This window comes from Anopheles funestus, chromosome 2RL, assembly GCF_943734845.2.
Source record: "Anopheles funestus chromosome 2RL, idAnoFuneDA-416_04, whole genome shotgun sequence".
Taxonomy (NCBI): Eukaryota; Metazoa; Arthropoda; class Insecta; order Diptera; family Culicidae; genus Anopheles; species Anopheles funestus.
Genome location: NC_064598.1, coordinates 12,354,008 through 12,377,500, shown reverse-complemented (window position 1 = coordinate 12,377,500; position 23,493 = coordinate 12,354,008). Strand labels below are relative to the sequence as shown.

The window sequence follows — 23,493 nt, the reverse complement described above, 5'->3', positions numbered from 1 at the left end:
AGAGGAGGTACGGGAGCGAGCTGGACAGCAGGGACGAAACAGAAGCGAGACGGCAGAGGGAGAGAGAGAGAGGGAGGTAGAGAGGGGGGATGGACAGGACGTAGCCGGATATGGTACCTGATTGAAGGATCCGTCCGTCGTGTCCAACGTGTTGCTTGCAGCACGCGTACAAACCATCCACTTGGGCACGTTCTTGGTGGTCATACAAGATCACACTCTCGCCCGTGCGTCTCTCTGTCTCCTCTGTCCCATCTCCGCATCCCCTTTTTCCGGGTGTCAGCCACTCCACCAAACTCTCGTTCTCCTTTTGTTCATTCTCATGCGCTTCTTCCATCGGTAACCACCGCGCAACGAAAGCTCTCGCTCGCTCGTTCTCTCTCTCTCTCTCTCCGTCTCTCTTTCTCCACCCTCCGTTTCTCGAATTGCGAATCCATCCATCCAGTCCAACTAATCGAGCATCATCGAGCAAAGTGCATCCTATTGTTTTTTGCCCCTTTAATGATACGTACAACCAGCTACTAAATAGTGCTAAACTAACTACTAACACGATTACTACAACTATTAATTCTATTCACCCTAAAACAAAACAAAACAAAAAAACGTACTGTTTATCGCTACCACTATCACTATGCAACAACAAAAAAAACAACTTTCAATTACGTCTACACCCTGTGGTCCATTCGCTAGGTTTCGATTCCTATAAAACGATAAAGCGAGGAGGCAGGATCAAGTGCCCAAGGTTTAAAACCAAATAGCAAAAGAAGAAGAAGAAAAAAACAACAAACCCAAAAAAACCCTAAACCAGATACTTTCGTAGCAAAAAAAAACCCGGAATGGACGATCTAGGCGTGCGTGATCGTTAGCAGATGGTTAGAAAGCAGACGAAACAAACCCAAAAAAAACCGAAACAGGGGCTCCATTCATTCCGTACTATTCTTTAACCATTCTTTAACCTTTTGACGTACTGGTTAGTATTTTTTTCCATTTTCCATGTTTGTGTTATATTACGTTCTGGTCAACTACAATCATTTCCAATCAGAGAAGAAAGAAAAAACATAAGAAACGAACGATTTCGTAGGCAAATTGTTTTCCAACCATCATCAACGTACAGATGATCCTTTCCTTTCCCAAACCCCGATGTAAAACCCTTAAATTCCGCCAGCTCATTAGCTTTTCACGCACGCGCGCTCTCATGCCGTGACAAAACGGGGAGGTGTGATCCGTAAGGAAAATTTTATCGTACACATTTCTGGCATAAGCAGGCATCCATTTACATTAGTGGTAGAGCAAAACAAAAAAAAAACGGAAGAAAATTAAAAGGAAAAAAACTATATTGATTAATAATTACTCCATACGCCTCTGCCAGCAGATTAAAAACAAAGATATTAGAACAAAAACAAACTGAGCTAAACGAAAACGAACAAAAAAAACACACACACACACGAATTACACGAATGTTTATCATACCAAATTTAATTAGCGTAGTGAAAATGACATTACTCAGCATAAAGCGGGACAAAACGCGCAAATCATCAATTATAGTGAATCTTTGCGGAAAAAATTAATTAGTTCAATTGATTACTCATAAATACACGTATCGGATAAGTATCGCGCGGCTAGCATCCATTGTTGGTATTTCGATTTGTAAGCGGAAGTGAAGAAGAACAACAAAACACACATGCACACGAACAAACAAACAAGAAAAAGCAGAAACTTATCGCGTACTCGGTTCTTGTTAGAATTGTGTTTTTTGTTCTATTATTTTGAGCATATTCTATAGCGCTGATCGACAAGACAGGTTTGTAAATTAATGCCATAGTGGGCCACGAGTACATTGCGGCTAAATACCGGACTAAATGAATTTTAAATCAAATAGCCTCTATCTCTTTCACACATACATATACACACGCCATACATGACTGCGATTGTAAATAGCGAAGGGTACGGAAGCGATTAACTGTACATTAACACTTTAGAGATGGCAGCGCCACAAAATGGCGTCACCAACTGATGCAAAGCAGTAACACAGGAATCAATCTACGGCATGCCAGGTCAAACAGGTAGTCAGATAGTCAGGGCCAATGAGACATTTCCCCTCGAGCTGCATTAAACTCACATACAACAACACACAAAACACACGCCGTGTACTTTAGCGCCGAAGATACATAGGTGCGAATTATGAATTTAACTATATTTTTAAAACTACCCAAGCGAGGCTCTACACTTAGTGGTGGAAATATCGAGAATTACATTTGCAAATATCATGCATCATACATAAGCAATAAAGCACGTAATACCGTCAAACCGGCTGAAAACAAAATAACAAAAAAAAAACCAGTGAGACCGCACATGCAAACCGTTGCGTCGCCGTTACAAAGCGGGCAAAATTGTGCATCAATACTACTTACAGGCAGGGTGAAAATGGGTGTGATCGTAAAGGAGTAATAGTGTGGCGGCCAGATTGTTTTTTTTTTTTTTGCGCGGATACGTGAACGATGAAGCAACCAAACAAACAAAACAAAAACCAAGGTAAAGAAACAGCAGCTAAATGCGTAAAATCGAATTTTCTGTGCGAAACAGTAGAACCAACTTCTCTGTACATAGTTCCATTTCCTGTATCCGCTTGACCGGTCTCATTTGCGTTCCGAAACAATTCTAAGAAGTTCAACAAACGAAGAATGAACACAATTTGCCAAAAACTGATTGATCCTTCACATCGCACTTCAAATGGATAATATTTCTGATAACAAGAGTGAGACAGAGTTTAAAAAAGGGATAAAAAATGAATGTCACTACAAGAGGAGAAAAAAAGCACACACACACACTCGTTTTTTGGCAACACAGAGTAAGAAAGGGAACAGGGCAAACTAAATGATGGCCAGCGTTGTCAGTGCGACGTCACAACGCTACGCGATAATGATCATACGATCTACACAATTTTTGGGGCTGTTAACTTTCGTGCTCTTGGTCACCCGATATGACACAAATACAAAAACAAAGAAGAGCTTTCGGTAGCTTCCTTTCGAGCGTATTGGGCGTGGGATAATTTTATATATCTCCCACCCCCAAAAAATCCACAATGTATACAAGCAAGATGCACAGAAAAGCAAGAAAAGCAATAGATCCGTGAGACAGTTGATGATCACGCTCATTTTATGCTTAGTACTGGTATCCTTCCCAAAAATTGTAACGGCCTGCATTCGAGAGCCGCTTGATGGGTGTGTTTGTGCTTGTGCAGCACTTAGCACAAAATAAAAGTAAAACTCCGTCACAGCCGCAACATTATCGCAATGGCAAAAAAAAACGAAATGCACACGTTCATGCTACTGAATGGAACTGAACCGAATTTTTTGTCGATTGTTAATACAAAGGGCAAACATAAACCCAAAACCCCGTCCTCCGTCACCCGCGTCGTAACCCTTGCCCCATCCCTCCCTTCCATTGCTCGAGAGGCGGGGTGCCACTCATCGTTCGTTTGTCCACTAAGCAAACCGTATCACGTGCAGTCCACACACACTCGTCCAATCTCCTTCAAAATATGTACATACAACAATCAAAACTGAACATGTAACGGCGTGGATACAGTACATTAAGCATACAGATGCATCTTAGCGTTACCGGGTCGTAGGATACCCGGTGTAACCCACTCACCCCCTTCCCCACCCGTCACCCGTGTGAGGGAAGAATTGAACTTGATTAGTAAAAAATCGACACTCACCCCAAATCGGTGACGGTGATCCCAAAATGGAAGTAGCGAATTCCATTGCAATTGTGTGAGGGGGGCGGAGGGTGGGAACAACACATACACATAAACAGGAGGTAGAATAGTAAGTCATGCAAGCAGCAGCAGCAGAGACGCCGGCAGAGGCACAATGCGGGGGGAAGGGGGGTCTTAAAAAAGGCCAGAGAACGAAGGAAGCCGAATCCAGTGATTTTATAGAAATACAAATAACAATTTTAATAACGACCAAACTTAGTTATACTAAATATATATACATGAATATATATATATACATATACATATATATATTAATATTTTATTGATTGCTAAGCAAAATTATAGAGGGAAAATCAAACGAGAAAAAAAGAAGATCCAGTGAAGGAAGGAAACAAAAATAAATCCAAAACACAGAGATAAACAAAAAAAACAACGCGTTGTCGATCGATCAAGACACAGCGACAGTGGCAGTGAATATACATAGGTATAATATATAAGTAATAAAAAGAAGAAGAAGAAACGAGAACGCTAATCGACGGGACGAAAAGAGATGGTAAGCATTAATATTATAAGAAGCGCATAGGAGCAGGAGAGGAGAGAAGAAGAAAAAACAATGCATAACATAAACCATTAATTGACTACTAAAACACCAACAAGTGCTATTAGTAATAGAAATCGAATATTATCATATGTTATTGAAACAAGTAAAGAAAACAACGGACGGATAAAATATAAAAGAAAACTACGAATTAAAGAACAAAAAAACGCAAACAAAACCAAACATTCATACACTTACATACAAAAAAAACACACACACACAACATATAACAAATTTATAAAATAAAAAAAAAAAAACAAACAAAACCGTGGTCGAAACAATGCGAAACTCTATTGAAACGCAGAATAGAAGAATAGTATTGAGGGCGAAAGAAAACGAGAGGAGCCATTGCAGGCACTAGTAGATGGCGCTGACAGAAGATGGCGGCCACCTTAAATAGAAACAATACAAAAACACGCTCACACATAAACACACAGGTACACAAAAGTGAACATAAAGCCAAGGTAAGCGAGAATACAAAGCAAACAAAACAAATATCTAAATTGGTACCATTATCTGTACATACATTAGTTCGGTTCATTACAAGTTTTGGGTACTATTTTACTTATAAGTTCAGTGAAAAAATAGTTACTGCCTTACATAACTATACATATATATGTACACATAACTGTGTATGTATATAGATATAAATATACATATATATATACATATACATATGAATAAACTAAATCGGAATAAGCATGAGCTATTATGGAAAGCGATGTACTGGAATGACGAAAACGAAGAAAACTAAACAGAACACGGTTAAGAACAGAAAGGTGACCACATACTACCGGACAACTGTGTACACATACACATACACACATTATACACATATGACCAACATAACAAAGGACACGACAAATGACCAAAGTAAACATATGAAACAGATGATGCGAGGTAGCAAAACATTTGTAAATACTTCCCTGTATACAATAACTCCAAGCTGTAAAGCCATTTGCAAACTCGAAGCACACTCACACATACACAGTGACACACAACTACTTACAACATATTAAAAACCACACGCGTAACAGTATAAGTCAAGCTTGGACAGCAAACTTTATACACGCTGGCAACTAATGCAACTTTGTCACATCATTTCAATGAAACAAAACACCATTTTTCTTTTCTTTCTATCGAAACCGAATTGAAGTTTCAACCAAACGAAACGAGAAACAAAAGAAAAACTCATGACCCTTGCTCGTGGAATCGAAACAATCGACTCGAAAGTACATTTGCGGACTAAACTAAACAACGGCACGCTCAAACTGCTCACCACACAGACACAAAGAAAAACAACTTAACAACACATTCTTCAGCAAGGTTACGCGTTCACATCGGTAAAAGTGGTCTTAGGAAATGCTCTAAACTCTTCTAGATATAAGTTCTAATTCAATACTACCTAAACATGAAACACCAATCTCTCTAGGGTATGAGGAAGGGAGTCTTTTGTTTTGGTTTTGTTTTTCATACGAACGAGGACATGTTTAAACCAATTTAAAAAAAAAGAAAGATAAAGCAACAAACAAAACTCTAATCTAATGAAGAAGAAAAAAACTGCCCCCGCGACTGTGCTATGATGGCCATTATTAAGGAGAAACGGTGAGAAAGGATACGCCACAGCAGCCATTGCAGCACACGCAAACAAGGAGAAGCGAAGAAAGGTTCTAGCTTAAGAATTGATTCTAGAGAAAATACAAAGTAAAGCATAATCGAAGATGGGGCCGACTTTAGGGTTCACGATGGCGCGTAGGGCCATCCCCATCCCCATTGTCCCTTTGCCCGTGCAAAGGGAAGTTAAAGTAAGTAAGTAAGTAAAACCTACAAGTGAATAGGAAACGGAAAGCGAAACAAACATTGGGTTAAACATTGTAGCTACATCGATTTCTCCATTTACACATAAATGCTCTAAGCTCGTTTCCGTTCGCTCATCGAATTTGATCTCGTACATACCGTTTGTGTTTCGATTCTTTCCTTAACTTTTCTCACCTACGATACATGATTAAATGCATTAAAACCGAAACAAAAAAAAACACACATACAAATGAAGCAGAAAATACAAGAAAAAACAAAAGAAACAACACACATATAAAAGGAAGAAAATATAGAAAAATAAAAACCAAAAATAAAACTATTGCTTGTACAGAACAGAAGAAAAAACCAACAGAAACCGAATCGAAAATACACTCCAGTCCAGCAAAAGCCATTATCAGCAAAAAAAACAAAGAAAAAAAAGAAGCGAAGAAAGTAAGAAAGAATGAGGTACCCCACACCCATACACACATGAATGCACAGGACGTTGAAAGGAAGACACAAACATTCAAACACACAGCAGCAACAACAACAACAACAAACACATCAACTCATTCGTGTAAGTAATCAAGCAACAGAAAAGCAAAACCAAGTATCATAAGAAAAAATATTAACCTAAGTCAGCAAACTGATGAAAACGATAGAGCAAAACAAGAGAACAGAAGAAAACACTCGAACAAAAGCCCAAAAACCCTAGATAGTGGATATAAAACAGCATTAGTCGGTGAGCCATAGTTTAAGGACGAAAACCCAAAAAAACCGAGATGACAAACAGAGTAAAACACACAAACATCCCTTAACGTAAGGCAATCTCACGCAAACAACAAACAAGCAGCAGCAGCAGCAAACAGAAATCAAACAACAAGTCTGGAAGCGAAGAGCGAAAACAAGCGAAGCGAAACAAAACACGAACCAATAGAAACAGAAAGACAAAACGCCCAGATAGCAGCGCACGGTGGTCAGTACCGGTGGACAAAAACAAAAGCGGGGCGTTACTTGCCCCCGTTACTTGCCAATAAGGAATTCGTTATCCGTATCGTCCGTTCTGCATAGAACTATACACACACACACACATACACATATTTTCATCACACATTCACACACATTGTTCCGAAGTACGATAAGATTACGCGGCCATATTGCGCATCGATCAGTAAGCGATCGAGCATTTTACGTTTGGTCAGCCATTTTGAAAAACCATCCTTATGATGATGGTAGATGTGTGCGTGTGTATGTGTGCTGGCGGTGGTAAGAATTGGCGATAAATGGTGATCGCAGATGCACTTTCTCTTTCCAATCTCTTTATGAAATCGCTTCGAAAAGAGCCAACAGCAAGCAGATTAAGAGCTACACACGTGACAGAAACGGGAACAATGGGAAGTATAGTAAACAAAAAACAAGAAATCAAACAAACACCAAATTATGTAACGCATTGACTTGAAAACCTTGTTCGAGAGCCGACGAAAGATCCCGGAAGTGTTTGGCAACCAGTAGGCTCCCGAAACGGGCAGGGAAACTTTATTAGACCCCCTCCCCCAAAAAAGTGCTTCCAGCAAAACTTTACACACAACAAAGCAAAGCAAAAAAACAAAACATTTCCGAACGTTTGCAAAACAAAAGAAAAACCTGTTCCGTTCTGCTAAAACTGTCTTGGTCACTTGGCCACTAATTTTGGCTCCCATTCATTATGGAGTAGAAGGAAGAACAATGGGTGATGCTTCACATTCCTTTTAACTTAACATTTTCTTCAAACATGTTTGCAAACGGCACGTGCCACACAAAGCAAAAGAGAGAAAAATAGCGACAAAGAAAGAGAGCAAGAGAGGCAATAGTAGGAAAAGGAAAAGAGCGAGAGTGAGATAGAAAGAGAGAGAGATAAGCCTAGAGAACTTGTTCCGGTAATGGGGAAAAATGAAAAAAAAAATAATCCCCAGGATAGCAATGTAAGAAAGGTACACTTAACGACAAAACAAAAAAGCATCTTAAACTACAGAGCAAAGCGGAATCAAATACACAATGTGTCTGCATGCATTAATTAGCGCAAAATTGTTATAGCTAAATATTCATTCAAATTAAGTAGAGCAAAACAAACAAAAATGCATTAAAAAAAAACGTTGATCGTACTTTAAACAAAAAAAAACAAACAAACCAAACAACAAATATCAACAACAACAATTTCGAACGAAAATTGCTATTAAAACGATCTAAAACAAAAAACAACCGTATTTAAAAAACAAAACGAAACCTTCTTCCCATTACAATTAAACGGCTGCCACAAAATGGGGTAGCATTCGCGCGTCAAGTTGATACAGGTATTCGGTGGTCGGTAGCCGAAGGTCGCCGGAACCGACACATTAGGGTCCATCGATTGTGGTACGAGTGCTAAAGAATCGAATTCCTTCGCCCTTTCCCTCTCGCCTACCCCCTCACACTAACAAGTCCCTGCAAGGGAAGCAACTTACTTCTAAAGCCAAAAGAAAAAAAAAACACCAAAAGCACGCTGTTTGAACGCTGTCGCTGTTTCCGTTTGTGCCGCAACAATACTTTTAAAAACCCCTGTAAACTGTTGATCATTAGGCAGAAAACTGATAGGCAGCCGGTGATGAAATTGTTAAAAGAAACGTTACGAAAGTACACACAAAATAATGCTAAACTTAAGCTACGGGACGTGTGAGCGCACCGTGCTTCGTCGTGCGTGTGCGTGAATCGTCTGACGTTTTTTGTGTTTTTTTTTTTCCTTTATTTGTGTGTTTGTGCAAAGCGCATTAGTAGGTACGGTTACTTATACGCATATACGTCGCTTACCGGAAAAAAAACGGCACGAAAAGGTGTGCAACCGCACCGCACTGTCTGTACAGAGTTGCTGGTACAGTACGCATGCCACTGTAATTAGTAAACCAAAAAAGAGAAAACACACTTAACTTGTAGTTGTACTTGCGGTTGGCCGGACAGAAACAGAAAAGCTCGCTTAGAGCAGTGCAGAACCGTCACTAGTTGCGTACTATTTTCACAGCCGTAACACACGGGAAGGGAAACAGGTAGCTTGTTTGGGACCAGGTCCACGCGTAGCAGAGTGTTGAGTTTTGTGCTTCAAAGCGTAGAGAACTTATCGAACGACGTTTATATTCGGTTCTTGAGATGCTTTCCTTTAAATGCACTAATGCATTCAGATCAAAGTAGTCCGTCGGTAGCCATCTCAGAGGCTGTACAGAAGGAGCCTACGACAAATTGACATACGTCAGCCATGCTAGTTGCCATAGAAAGAGAGGAAAGCATACATACACACACACATACAAGTAGGCCACGTCGAACAGTGAGGCAATATAAGATTCGATGCGATGCGATCATACTCTAATCAAGGCTAGGAACACACATACACATACACACAAACATATGCAAGCGACTGCATACTTAAAACATACATACCACGTAACATAAGCAGAAGATAATTTTTATAATTTCCCCCTCTTATCTTAACACTACTTCTTCCGGCCGCAAGGAATTTAGTGTACACACACATACACATACACTCACTCTTTGGGGAAATGGAAAACGCTCAAACACTTGTTCGATGCGATTTTTCCCCCGAGAAGACACACACACACACGTCCGTTATGCATGCATGTTCTGTTTTGCGGAGTACGAAACATACAAAACCAAACAACATTACACGCAGAAACCGATTGTAACCGATACGTATGGCCATCGTATTTTTAATAAATCACTGCCAAAATCACTGAACGGACGGAATATTTGAAGCATGTGTTCACACCACTCCAACACTTCTGGGCTATTGTCTGATATTTCTATCGTATAAATAAACAAAAACAAAACGGTGGAAGGGTGGAAGCGCAGAACAAATGAAAGAAAATTAAGAAAAAAAAAACAAAACAACAACCAGAACAAAACCAAGCGAAAAACTAAACAAAAAAAACCTAAGGAAAAATATAAAAAACAAAGTATAGAGAAAAACGCTATCGCGATTGATTTACATTAGGAACATACTCACGACACCAATATAAAGAAAAGGAGTTTTACGATTTAAACAAAAGTAAAAAAAAAGTAGCAAACAAGGAAGAAAAACAACAAGCGAGGTTATTATATGAACAAAAAAAGATCATAATATTGAAATAATTCTAAAAGAACAATTCATATATCCACTAAAAACGAAAAAAAAACTTCAATAAAGAACATTTTAATTCAATCCTTGTTACGAAAAAAAAACAGTGCAATGATGTCAAGATATCAAAAAGACGTTTTTAATTTTGAAATCATATTATTGAAATATAACATTATGTAAATTTTAACAAAGATACAAAACATTTATAATATAATTTACAAAATAAAAAAAATCTGTACAACAATGCGTTTTCATTGTGAAGTGAAGTGACAAGGGAAAGAAATTTTCTATTCTAGTTCTAGTTGCGATCAACCTCCTTCCATTTGAGATCATCATCAACTTATTTATGATCTCCTTCAACCTAAATGGACTACAGGCAGCACAGTTTTTTGGGATCAACTTTACCTGAAATTGAATGTTTTTCATCCAAAATGGTCGATGTTTATAACGGCGTAATTTTATTTCATTGTCATATCTTTCCCTTATCAAACGTCATCTCTTTCCATGCATTGAAGTCTCCATCAGTTAAAGGAAATTTCGTCAAACTGTATCAATTCGCATTTCTGGCTCGCTAGACTTGTTGTTACCACGTAGCTGGATAGTCAGTCCCTGCTACGGGGGAACGATCCGGATGGGATTTGATATCCCGGTCCTGTCGCGTGGAACCGGCGCTGTTTATCACATACAAACACCGGGCGCCTCCATCGCTATTGGAATCGATAAATTAACGACTGCTTATTTACCTCTCAAACCATTTCGAAATTGGATTTTGTTGTTTTCTTTCGAATTCATCAATCGATCAATTTCACAAACACAAGTTTAATTTCGTGTGAGATATTCGTGTGTTAGTTTATTCAGCGAGTTTGCACGGGGATGTGAGCACTGTGACGTGCTCCAAGCGTAAAGCTCCATCCTAAGCTGCACTACATTACTAAGACGGTAGTTCGTATAAAAGCATAAAATCGATTCCCATTAAACCCACCACCCTTTACGTTGTACCGAGATGATTAAGCCGCGTACCATCCACTTGATTGCTGCACATTCTAACAACAACCGAAGGAGTTAACGGTGACCGGCCGGTTTCACAAATATGGTGCAAAAAAAATACGGCGTTCGCTACAAGCTGTGACTAATACCCGGCTACGATTGCCGTGTGCGTGTAGTACCTACGTTGCATGACGTGGAGAATTTCATTTCGATTATCACAGGTATCGTCCCTTCGGCCGACCGGTACGGTCCCGTTCCTTGTTTGCTCCTTGTTTGGCCGCGTTGCGTGCATGTTTTGCGATTCGAATGTGTGGTTAAAATTAAAGGTATTAGTCATTTATCGCTACACACCATCCGTGGCGTGGTCGTGTTATTAGCTAGTAATTCGAGTAAAACATTCACTTAAGTACTGTTTGCTGTTCGGTTCCGGGGGCTAGTAAACTTAACGCTAGTTCACGCGGCCCTAGAATCATCGTGCAAAGTCATAAAAACAAATTCGATTTAATCTACTATCTTAAGTCTACTTTCGCAAGCTCCGAAAGATACACATTTAATATCGGCGCCATTTCGATGCGGTGCGTGTATCTTCGTGAGCTTGCCTCCATATCGCCCTAATCGCGGGGGGCAGGGATTCACATTTGTTCGCTCGATCGGCCGCTCGCTTAGCAGCAGTGGTAATATCTAGGAACGGTTGCTTCCAGTATCGCAGTGTTAGTGTTAGTTAGGCAGTAGTCCGGCGGAGGCCGAACCATTACGAGCAGTTTGGTAGCGAGCGACCGATCGGTAGCTTGGCACGTGAGATAAGAGCAAAGCGTCCGCTCGCATCCTTCTTCCATTCTACCAGTTGTCGCGTCGTTCGCGGCTCACCGTCGTGCGGCTCTGCTTGATGTACGTCGTTCTCGTGTCCATGTCCATCGTGCCGGAACCATAAACCGACGAGTTGTTCTACATTATCAAAGCAAAAAAATCATTAATGTCTAAGAAGCTCACAAGAAGTTCGATAAGCGCTACATACCGCTTCGGAATCGGCACGAAGATCAAGATGGTCGTCGGGGATGATCCAACGCTCGGTGAACTCGCTAGCCGAGCGAGCCAAGCTCGGATGGCTTAGCGATCGCTGCAGCGAACGCTGATCGTACCGTGCCTCCTCGTCGTCATCATCATCGAAGTAAGCCTTGCTGTGCGACACGATGTACGAGCTACCCTCTTCCGATGGTTCTCCACCACTACCGGAACGGCCCGGACCACCACTCATCCGTCCAAAGTCCACAATCACCTCGGACATGGAGCGCATATCGATGTTGTTCGAGTTGTACGATGAACGCGAAGTGCGACGTGAACGAGAACCACTCGCCAGCGAACCTGCGTGGGCACCGTAGCCCATATTCGTTGCCACCACCAGCTGTGGTTCCTGGGTGATCGTGCGTACGGACGAGTCACCGTCACTATCGTACTCGTACAGCGTCGGCAGAGAGCTACGACGTGATCGAGTGTCCCAGGTTTCGCGCTTCTTGCTGCGCTTCGACTGACGCAACTCAACGTCCTCCGGTGGCGCCAGGATGCGTATGATGACGTCCCAGGAGCGTGGTTCGAACAGGTTCTCGTAACGCGCATCCGAACGGATCCGCTCGAAGTCCTCCCGAACCGTTGCCTCCGACAGCATCGTACTATTGGGTGACACATAAGCACATGAGAAACGTATGTTTTGCGTTGCCACGAACGTCCCTTTCAAAAACTTACCGTAGCGTCGATTCAGTCGTGATGATCTCCTTCCACTTGAGCTTGTCGTCGTAGCTCAGCTGGCGCTGCAATGGGTAGCGATGCAGATCGGTGTGCAGTGCGGCCGTCGAGATCGATGTGTCCGGCATGTCCACCTCCTGCAACACCCGGATCAGCACGTCCCAGTTCGATACGGAGCGATCCTCCGGCGGTAAGTCTACAGGCTTCATGTTACCGACCAGCTCGGGACTTCGCAGCTCGTCGGCGGCGTACGCACTCGGCAGATAGGTCGAGGAAGGTACCGGCATGTTGGCCGACGCAATTGACGGTGCACCGGACGCGCTGGACACATCCGAGAAGTCTTCCCACTGGCGCTGCCTTTGCGCCTCGTAGTTGCGTATCGTAACGTCCCACGTAGGATCGATGGGTGGTGGCGGTGGGGCCGGTACCGGCACCGGCCGTGCCTTGTACTCCGTCACCAGCCGCTTGTGCCGCTCGACGTCCTCGATGGTCGTGCGCTCGGTGACGGTCGTGAGGAACAGATCATCTACAACGTGAGACTTGAGTTCAGGCTTTTTGTACACGGCGATCGGTGGCTCGGGCAGCTGCTGCACCGCGTCCTCGGCGCGGTTAGTATGGCTAGTGACGTGCGTGCCAGTTAGCTGATAGAGGTGCGACGCGTCCACGAGCTCGGTCAGCGAGTGTGTGTCGTGGGCGCGCGGCCCGTCCGGTACCTCCAGCCAGCGTCGGTTGGTGCTCGTGGTTACCTGTAAGGTGAGCGTGAGGAGGCAGTCGACCCGGTTGGCCAATGTGTTGGCCAAACCCACGGTCAAACATGTTACGTTAGTATGGCGGTGCAATAATGCGACAGAAAGACACACAGGTGAGATTTGGGTGCGATAGGAGAGCGGAGATTCGGTGTGTGGTGGGAGAAAGGAACAGGACAGAGGAGAGGAGGAGAGGGGAGGGGGGTGGAACACAGGACAGGGTGAGATTTAAGGGTGCTATTTTGTATATTAACCGTTGTGTTATAGCGCGGCATCGGTGGTGGACTGGGCGGGTAGTCGAGATGTGCCGGAACGGTATGCAACTCCGGCACGTAGGTAAAGTGTGACTGAGCTCCATCGGCAGCCAGCGATTCCGTCGTCATCACACTGTCACGGTCTTCCTGCGTTTCGAGTATCGTCGACAGATTGTTACGATCACCGCCATGGCTCACAAGCGTACTGCTGTTACTCTCCGTGTCCGACATGGAGGAACCACTCATCGAGGGCAGCGAGGACGGTGGTGGGGGCGATCGTTTCACCCGAACCTGGATGTCGAATTTGGGTGACGGTGGCAATGCAGCACTGGCCAGATGAAGCTCGTGCGTCTGCCCGTACGCCTGCATATGATGATCGCCCGAAGCAAGACTCATGCCATCGTGCACATAAGCGCCATTCTCGTACGCACTGCTGCTACCGCGCGAACTCACCGGCAACGAACCCGTCTCGACCTCCTCGTTCTCCGACTGTGACTCACTCGGATAGTCCGACGGGATCAGTGCACCTTCGCTGCCGGAGGAGCTCTGTATCGGAGGCGGCACGGCAACAACCGGTCGGACCTTGAATCCGGATACGCTTCCTGTGTCCCGTACGATCGAGTGCCGAAGACGCGTTGTTGGTAGTACGGGTAGAGTGCCAGTTGTGGTTGATGTGGTGAGATCAGTGTTCAGTTCGAGGTGCGTTTTTGGGTTTAGCGTTTTTGGCACGGTTGGGTGTGCGAATTTAGAAAGAGATGAAACGAATCGTTAGAGAGTGGTTACAGGGCTTGGCCGTACTGGAGAGCGCGACCGAGTGCTTCAGAAAGTCAGAAGTTAACAATTAGCCTTGTTGCTGTGCAAACGATGCGTTAGAGCTAGGTTTGCTTAATCCCTCCCCTTATGTACGTTAGCTAGCGGTAGAAGTGTTTCCCATCCATTACCTATACTTCCGCTTTCGAGGGCAGTAATCTCGGAACCGCTACCAACGTGTACCACACGACGTACGATCGGAATCGGACGACGGCGCAGGCAGTAGTAGGACACTCCCAAACCGAGCAGCAGCAACGTCAGGAACATGATGGCGCAGATAATGAACAGGATCTGTATACCCTTCAGTGGTGGCTCAACGATGGCAGCTTCGTTAATGCTGAAAGACCCAAGAAAAGATCGTGTTTGAAAGTGTCTTTCCAATAATCGTTCTACCGTTCCTTACATGGGAGCTGGAAGACCGGCAGGAATTGGTGCAACTGGTGGTGGATATCGACACACGATCGTGATGATCTCATCCCCATCCATTTCCAGACCTGGATGGAACCGCACCACAATGTTGTTCGTGAAAACTCGTTGAGGTCCCTGCAGGAGAGATCATTTATTTAATTAATTAAACAACCTCCTCGTACACAGAGCTTCTCTCTCTCTCCGTTAGCACTCACCTGCTTCGTTCCACATCCTTTCAGTGGGAGATCGATACGGTAGCTGAGATCACCCTTACCACTCGTCTGACAAGCGCTGTTACGATCGTAATCGGCGTACGCCTTACCGTAGAACGGTTCGTTGAACTTCAGCTCTACCTGCATAAAGCCGGCGGCACAGTTGAGGGCCGCTTTCGTTCGATTGAGAAAAATAATCGGGCTTAGATCGTCCAGCTTTGTAACCTGCAAGGTACGGAAGAGTGGTAAACTTGATGGCACTGTGTTATCGGCACAAACCGCAAACTCACCTTTCCATCCAGGGTGGCTTCTTCCGGCAGACCTTCGCCCTGGTACTCAATACTGTTGGCCTGCGAGGCATAGTTCGATTGGGCGTGTGTCCTTCCCGGCCACACCACTACAACAGCGCAGGCAAATAATATTAAGCTTCGCATCGCACTCATCTGGAAAGGAAAAGAGGTACAAAAAATAAATTATTTTATTTTTATATTATGTGAAAAGAAACGTATGTCAACCAATTCGCATTAAAATAAATCAATTTATAAAATTTTGCTAAATTTCCCCAAAAAAAACTAAGGCTATAGCCTTATGAAATTTTCAAATTTTTAGGTTTTTTTTAATATTTTTTTTTATTTAAAGCATTAATAGCCAATTCACATTAAAATACATCATAGTTATAACCACAACCGACGAAAGAAAATAGGTAAAGTATTACAATATTGTAAGACATGCATATTGAACTCTACAAGCGCTAAAAATTTCGGGCCTTTAGCCTCGGGGCCCCTCGTGGCCGCTTAGTTTGCGTAATGGATGATCCGCCTCTGAGTAGGATAATAAATATATTAAAAGTATCCCGTTTCATGTCCTTGTCGATCAGATTAGCCCGCTTGTTCGCTTATACAGGTTTGATGGTTAAGCAGAGCGTGAAGTATATTCATTTGGCTAGTTTGGGTATTGTACACATGTATTCCGTTTCAACTCATGTGTATCAAACGTTTCTTTTCAGCTCACTCGCACGTTTTCGTTTCAACTTTCGTATTTCCTCCTTTTGCAACTCGACTCACCACGGCTACATGCTTACACTCATGAGTGAGTAAGTGAAAAAAGTCGCTAAAACTCGTTCAATATAACGTTTCAACTCACTTTGCACATCTCTAGTTGAAGTGTATTATTTATCAAGAGAATAAGCCTAAAAGTATGCAACATAATATTTTTTTTACCTATTCTCTTTTCAAACCGCTTATGTCATCCGGAATAAAATGCTTCACTGACGATACAAATGGGAGACAGAAAAAAAACCTAGAGAAATTACGTCAATGACAGTAAGTCACTTAAGTCGGGTATTTCCCTCAAGGACGTATGATAGGAGAGTCTCTGCGTAGACACAATGTTGTTAAGAGCATACCGAACACATCATTGATCGATATCATAACTTCTAGGCATTTAGACAAATTTGTTACACTACTCTGCACAAATAGAGGTTTAGAAAAAAAGCTTACTACAAAAAATCGGTAAAAGATTTGTATAACTCTAAACCCGGGAGAAACATTCCATACTTAACAGACCAAAACGTTCGAAAAGCTATTTTCCACAAATCGTCACAAAACCAACACCTTCGATAACGATAAAAGTTACCTCTTGATTCCATTTGCTCCATTCCCAATGATCGAGATTGCGATCAAAAGTCCATCAAGCGGTGAAATAATTAATGGAATCGCTAACCAACTGAAACATTGTCTATTATTTCTCTAATGATTTTTCAACTCACTTCCCTAATGGGGGGGTACTTTCATTTTTTCGTGTCTGCTGGTTGATGATATTTACCCCAAAATCCTTTTACTGATCCATTCTTCCGAATCGATCATACCGTCCGTGACTTTATTCCGCTGTGTATGTTTAGCTTCGTTTTTATGCGATTTTTGCCTTGTTGTCCACGGGGGCACATTGTAGGTTTCAGCGATACCTTGCCTCGAGGCGTTTGTGAACACGCGCGTGTGTGTGTGTGTGTCTGTGCGTGCAGACAACAAAAGTCCGCAACCAGAGGGCAAAAAAGGAAGGAAAAACATACACAAAACCGACGAAAATGGACATGACATTTTTGCGCAATCGAAACCGGTTGCACACGTCATGCTTCAGCACGGCTCCGGCTCAATGGAGTTGGTGCTGCTGCTGCTGCTGCTGCTGCTACTACCACTAGCTGGTCAGTTTGTCTTGCATCGAGTGATCATTGCTATCGGCGACCAAATGCTTGGCGACCGAAAGACGGCCACCGTGTGTGGAGTTGGTGATCGAACGCAGCTAAATAAATTTATGATCACCAGCCAAGAGCAAGAGCTGCCGGTGCGAACCGTTCGCTGCAGCTGAGGGTTGAGACATTGCATGCAAAAAAAAAACAAAACCACCCTACCAGAGCTGAACTTCTCACCATTTTGGCACAGCGGTACGGGTAGCGCATTATCTGGTTTATCAGCAACGACCCCTACGCTCACGCTTGTTTGCTGTTGCAACAGCAAAAGCTCAAGAAAAGCCGTGCATAGCGAGTGTTGCAATCTCGCACAGAATGAAGCACATTGTGCCAGCAATTATAACAATTATTACCATCTTTGCTGGAAAAGGTACGATAGAATGAAACTATCTTTAGCAAGCAATCTTTATTTTTTTGTTGTTGTTAGTTCATCATAAGTACACCTTCGTACCTTCATTCAAATCGCTCGTCTCGCTTGTTGGAAGCTACGATTAATAGACAGCTTTCACAAACATCCACAAGTAACTTATCAACCCGTGATGACGGTACCGTCTGAATGCTTCGTTCCAACGACCCTCTCACGCAGATGCGTGTAGGATGGGGCCAATATCTAATGCTTTGTACGCTTCCAAATGGAACAGGGTCAATGCGCATCGCGCTGTGCTGTGCTGTGCTGTGCTGTGAAACATTTCAAAAGCTACAGTTTGCGTCTAACACACCCAGATCAAAACCCAATTCAACGTTCAATCTTCCAAGCACAGCCCTGATGATCGTGCAATCGTGGCAGTATTTGCAATGGAAAATAGTTTGCAAGTATGTACAACAAGGGAGTTTCGTTAGCTGAAGGTGTACACCGATGAAAACCTTCCACTTGGCTAAAGCGAACTGCGAGAGCTTCGACGTCCGTCACTAGGGAGAGAATTCCAATGAAATTGTCACCTAATGGGTGGGTAATATTTATTCCGGTGCGGATGCCAGTCGTTCGGGACGTAGTTGGATGCGTCACGCCGTTACTAAGAACTCATGATCAACGAGACGATCGAAACGTACTTTGGTGGGATACGTGGCTTTGCATTGTTGAGGGCTTAATGGGCCATGAATCATTCATTCTTGTTTGTGTGTATACAGTACGTGATGCGACAGTGATTAGAATTTTGTGTGTTTCGTCGATGAACGTCCTGTTTGGTAACAACAGAAGAAAACAAAAACCTGTTCAAGCAGCACCAGGAAAAGCAGCACATATTTCTTGTTACCTTACGTCCCCATAGAGTATCTCCCACCGCACACAGACTTTTGGACAATTTCGCCACGATTGGCTCACCAAAGTTGACGTCATCTCTTTGCCGAAGTCAACGTCTCAAAAACATTCCGGCCAAACCGTTTCACTCCATACCGATGTGCCCAAAAATGTAAAGACAACTTCACACCCCGAGAAACCCACCTTCCGGGGAAAAGTGGAACGGTTTTCGGGGGCCTTTTCTTTAAAAGTAACTACCAGCATAGACGACGAACCCCCGTTAGATACACGCCAGCGAAATAGAACAAGCTCTGCTAGTGCCTCCAAAACCTTGCCGCGGTGGCCTTCATTTAGGCACTTGAGTTACACGGCCAAATTGTTCCCTCTAGTTGATGTACTGGGTATCGGGCCCCCCCGGGGCCGAGGGAAAGATTTAAAGACGCGTGTGGGAGCTTTTGTTCCGTCGCGCTCTGCGTTTCGTGATTCTCTTTGAACAGCTTAAACACACTTCCGCCAGTTTTGCATGAGTAAAACTTGTGAGGGAAAGAGCCAAAATGAGAGTAAAACAACGTTTTGACGCTTTGTTTTACTGCGCTACTTGCCGACTAGCTGGAGAAGTTTGTTAACTATACTGGTAAACGATCAACTGAGAAACGATCGATCAAGCACACTTGATCTGGCGTGTAATTTGCATTGAGAAAAAAAACATTTCCTTCCCGCTTGTTGGGGGGGAGGAATGCATTTGAAAGAAATTTACGCCGTGGTGTCATAAAAGTGGACAGGATTGTTTTAAAAACTCTTCTGCAGCGCCAATTCCCATCACGGTCATCAATCAAAGCAGAATAAAGCGGCGAACCCGTGCATACAAGGAACGCTTTCCTTCCCGTGGGCTAATCTCGGATAGCAATTGCAATGCAACGCTACACAATACACCCAGTTTGTGTTGCAAACCGGTTTGACCATTTTACAAAACCCCGCGCTGTGGAAGCTGGAGCAACGCGCGCAAACTGGACGTTCAGGGAACGTTTTTAAAGTGTTTTTTTTCGTTCGTTTGTTTGCTTCGAACCGTGGTCCGATTAAATGATCCTGCTTCAACTGCGCTCCGGCGCACAAAGGCCGAGAACGCAGACACAGACAGGTTCCGTTCTGTGGGAGTGGGAGTGCATGCAAAAATTGCTTCCAGGGTCAACCTACGCGCATTACGACCAATCCATTTCTTTGGTCGCCATATCTTTTTCTTCCCATCCTGCTCCCCCGGTTCGTTGCGCGACTTCAACGCGACACGGCGCAATGGGATTATACGCGTACCGCAAGGGACGACGGTGATGAAAATTACATAATTATCAAGGCGTTATACACACGGTCCCTACATCGGTGGTGGAAGGAATAATCGGTTCCTTCATCTTCCCGTGCTACAGCTCGTCGTGACCAGATGAAACGGGCGGGTATTACAGTCAAACATCAATCATTGGGGCTTTCGGCGATTTGTTCGCAAAAGCGACCACAGTCAATCATATGGATGGAAAGAATCAAATATCAGAACGACTTGATTCGACTACCTGTTCCCTATTTGCTGTCAGCCCGCGCTAAGAAGAGCTTTATTTGAAATCCACCAACAACGAGCCATTCGTGTAGGACAATACAAAAAAAGGCCAAAAAGCTAACCCCCTTTTGGCGAGACAACCGACGTCATAGGTTAGCGCGGAAAACCTGCTCGACATAAATGGACCGAACACGGTCAGCTGCTTTTTGGCTTTTGTGTCTTTTGATGCCGAAAGACCCTTGCCACAATTGTTCGACAGCTTGAGATGAATAATCGGCCGATGCTCTCGTTCACTGGTGACTGGTGAGGAAGTACTCAGCAACAGCAGAAGAAGAAGTGAAAAAAAAACACAACATGCCAAAGATTCGCTTTGAGTGTTGAGGCTCTCGATACTCAAGGTGGATTCTGGTACACCCACATAGTACTGTCATCTCCCACGAACGGCACAAACCCGATGAGGAAACTCGTTCGCACTGCTCAAACGCGGGTGATGGAGAGAAGAAGAAGAAAGAAGAAGAGAGGGGGAAAAAATCCACAACACCCCAACCCCAACCCCGATCGTACCAAACGACAAATGGCAACGGAATTCGCCCCATCCAGATTCAAGGTTGTTGTCGTTGTGGTCGTCACTAGTGGGTGCTTGTGTTCGTGTGGTGTGGGTTGGTCATTGGCGAATCGGTACCTTTCGTCTCGAACCTGCCAACATTGCACAGTGGATTACGTTGATGGTTTACGGGGTGGTAAGAAAGTTTTATAATATTTTATTACTATATTACGACCTCGAACCCTCGTACGAGATGAATGGCGGAAGAATGTTTTTTGATTTTATGACCCTTCCGACAGTACATTGCATCCTGGATGCATGTGTGGTTTAATCCATGCATTACATTCCAGAAGGACGACCATTTATAATACGCTCGAATGGTCGATCGATGGATGATGACGCGATGAAGCAGCAACAGCGACGGAGAAAGGAAACAATAATCAACTTCAATGCACACATACAACGCTAACCGAAAGCAAACGTTGGGGCCGTCATCGTTTCATGCACCGTACGGCAGTTGTACCAAGCTTTATATAAGTGATCGTCAACAAACGGTGAACACGAACGGTGAAGAAGATCGCGCTGGAAAATGCAGTGTGTAACAACTGCTCGAATTTTCCCTTCCCTTCCACTTACCTTTCGGGCTGGAAGTGGCGCTGTTCATAAATGTTGGCAATTTTCAATTCGCTACTACTTCGTTCACTGTTGCTCCCTTTTATCCGATTGTCATTCACCGTTTTCACACGAAATCTCCATCCAGTGCAATCAAGACAAAATTCCACGATTCGAGCACCGAACGCACACAAACTCACTGCTGCGGGAATTTTCTGCCTTTACCTAGCTGCAAAATAATGTTGACTATTACAGAGTTTATTATTTCACTTTTACATTCACTTTTTTGTTTGCTTCGCGAATGTGCACACACTCGACGTCGTCGTCGTCTTCGTCGTCGTTTTCGTTGATAGTGGTGGTAAGCGATATGAACCATCACAGTGTAACATACGCGCGTTTAACAGCCCCATACACCTATTCCCCCCGCATCAGCGGGGTGCCAAAAGCCAAAGCCAAATGTGTGCGGAAAGCAATGGAAAAAATAAAATCACCAACAACGATGCACTACCGAAGCGAGAAAAGCTGTTAAGATGAGATGAAGCTGCACGAAAGAAATAGCGAATGGGACGGCAGTTTTAAATCACTTCAACCCCTCGAGGCGAACTCTTTTGTATCTTCTCTTTCACCACGCTTTCGCATTCGCTCTCACTGTTCTCCGCACACCACAAAAAACGCACATTGTTCGCAACTGCATTTCCACCGTACGGTTAATGTCCGTCTAGCTGGGGGGGTTTAATTTTTCCCCAAAAATTACTTTACCTTTTCGATCAACTGTCAAACAGCTGTTGTACCGTTCCGTTCACAAACTGTGGACAATCTGGTAACACCGTATATAGATAGAGCAAAGCGCGAATAGAAGAATAGAGCGAACTAAACAAAAAAAAATAAAAATAACTTCAACCAGCACGGCGCAACGCGCGCCCGAAAGCACCTCGTCTAAGATGGAGTTGTTGATCTTGCCAGCTCCAACTTCTCACTGACGGGAGCTTGGTTGTAGAAAACAAGTTTTGGCTCGCTCCAAAGCCTTCAGGAGCGAGCTCTCTCTCATCTCTCCGTGCTCACCTACGCACTTGTACACGCACAATTACTCTCCGAAAACTTCTCTCCATCAAAGAAAGATCAGTGACCGTATTTTTGAGCGAGAGCTTTCGATTGTGTTTTGGGGGTTTGGCTTCAGTGGAGCATGGCTTGGTGTTTGTGCAAGGCACTTGCGTACAAAACGATGACAACAAAATACGCGAAGGCAGATTCCAGTCCCCAGATGTGTTGGCGCTTGAGCAGAGGCCAATTTTTGACGTTTCTGTTACATAAGACATGTACGAGCGATCAAGCGAGGAACCCCCATGATGTTGTTGCGATTTATCTTTTATTCGATGCATATGCATTTGTTTTACGTTGGGAAGACAATGAATATATATTTTGGGAATTTTGAATAAATGCATTTTAATGCTTAATTCAATGATAAAGATTAACCTTATTTAAAGAACAATGCACAATAATCGAAGCTTTAGTTATATGCGCCTGTGAGTATGCAATCGAATGTTATGCTTGGAAGCGAGATTTAATTTATACTGTGGCTTTTTGTGTTGCATTCGATATACTGTGGTATTGCTGAGACTAAATCGACATTGGCACTCTATATTCAATATCGAATAGATCGATGCACCACAAACTGATAAAATAAATAATTCTTTCAGTGAATCAGTGTGTCCACTGAATTATTAAACCTTCTAATATACTTTCATCATACCGAGGAGCGCATTGGACACGACAGGGAACGGGAGATATCAAATCCCATCCGGAGTATCCCTACTAGAGATGAGCAAAGTGAGTAAGAGTAAGATAGTGAGTTGAAACGTTATTATTGAACGAGTTTAGTTCATTCACCACGTGGAGTTTTAGCG

The 23,493-nt window shown here is 43.5% G+C and overlaps 2 protein-coding genes across 17 annotated transcripts in view; one reads left to right on the top strand and one right to left on the bottom strand.

The window, feature by feature from the left end:
* LOC125762365 (innexin shaking-B) overlaps nucleotides 1-10,335 on the top strand; it is a 63,036-nt gene extending 52,701 nt beyond the window's left edge. For all 13 annotated transcript variants that reach the window (XM_049424354.1, XM_049424357.1, XM_049424353.1 and 10 more), the window contains one exon: nucleotides 1-10,335. This exon is cut by the window's left edge and continues 255 nt beyond it. The gene's annotated coding sequence lies outside the window, so the exon portion shown is untranslated.
* Nucleotides 10,336-11,054: 719 nt separating this feature from the next.
* Nucleotides 11,055-22,576, bottom strand: LOC125762357 (uncharacterized). Of its 4 annotated transcripts, none has more exons than XM_049424331.1 (10): nucleotides 22,349-22,575; nucleotides 21,614-21,835; nucleotides 15,699-15,851; nucleotides 15,412-15,633; nucleotides 15,192-15,331; nucleotides 14,920-15,125; nucleotides 13,979-14,580; nucleotides 12,979-13,724; nucleotides 12,254-12,905; nucleotides 11,055-12,183 (listed from the first exon to the last, which is right to left on the bottom strand). In XM_049424331.1, exons 3-10 carry the CDS (start codon nucleotides 15,849-15,851, stop codon nucleotides 12,076-12,078), a joined length of 2,829 nt encoding a protein of 942 aa, XP_049280288.1. In that variant the 5' UTR covers nucleotides 21,614-21,835; nucleotides 22,349-22,575; the 3' UTR covers nucleotides 11,055-12,075. The 4 variants fall into 4 exon arrangements, with proteins under 4 accessions (XP_049280288.1, XP_049280289.1, XP_049280291.1 ...); XM_049424332.1 differs by having other exon boundaries at nucleotides 21,614-21,818; XM_049424334.1 differs by lacking the exon at nucleotides 21,614-21,835 and having other exon boundaries at nucleotides 22,349-22,576.
* Between the last annotated feature and the right edge of the window lie 917 nt (nucleotides 22,577-23,493).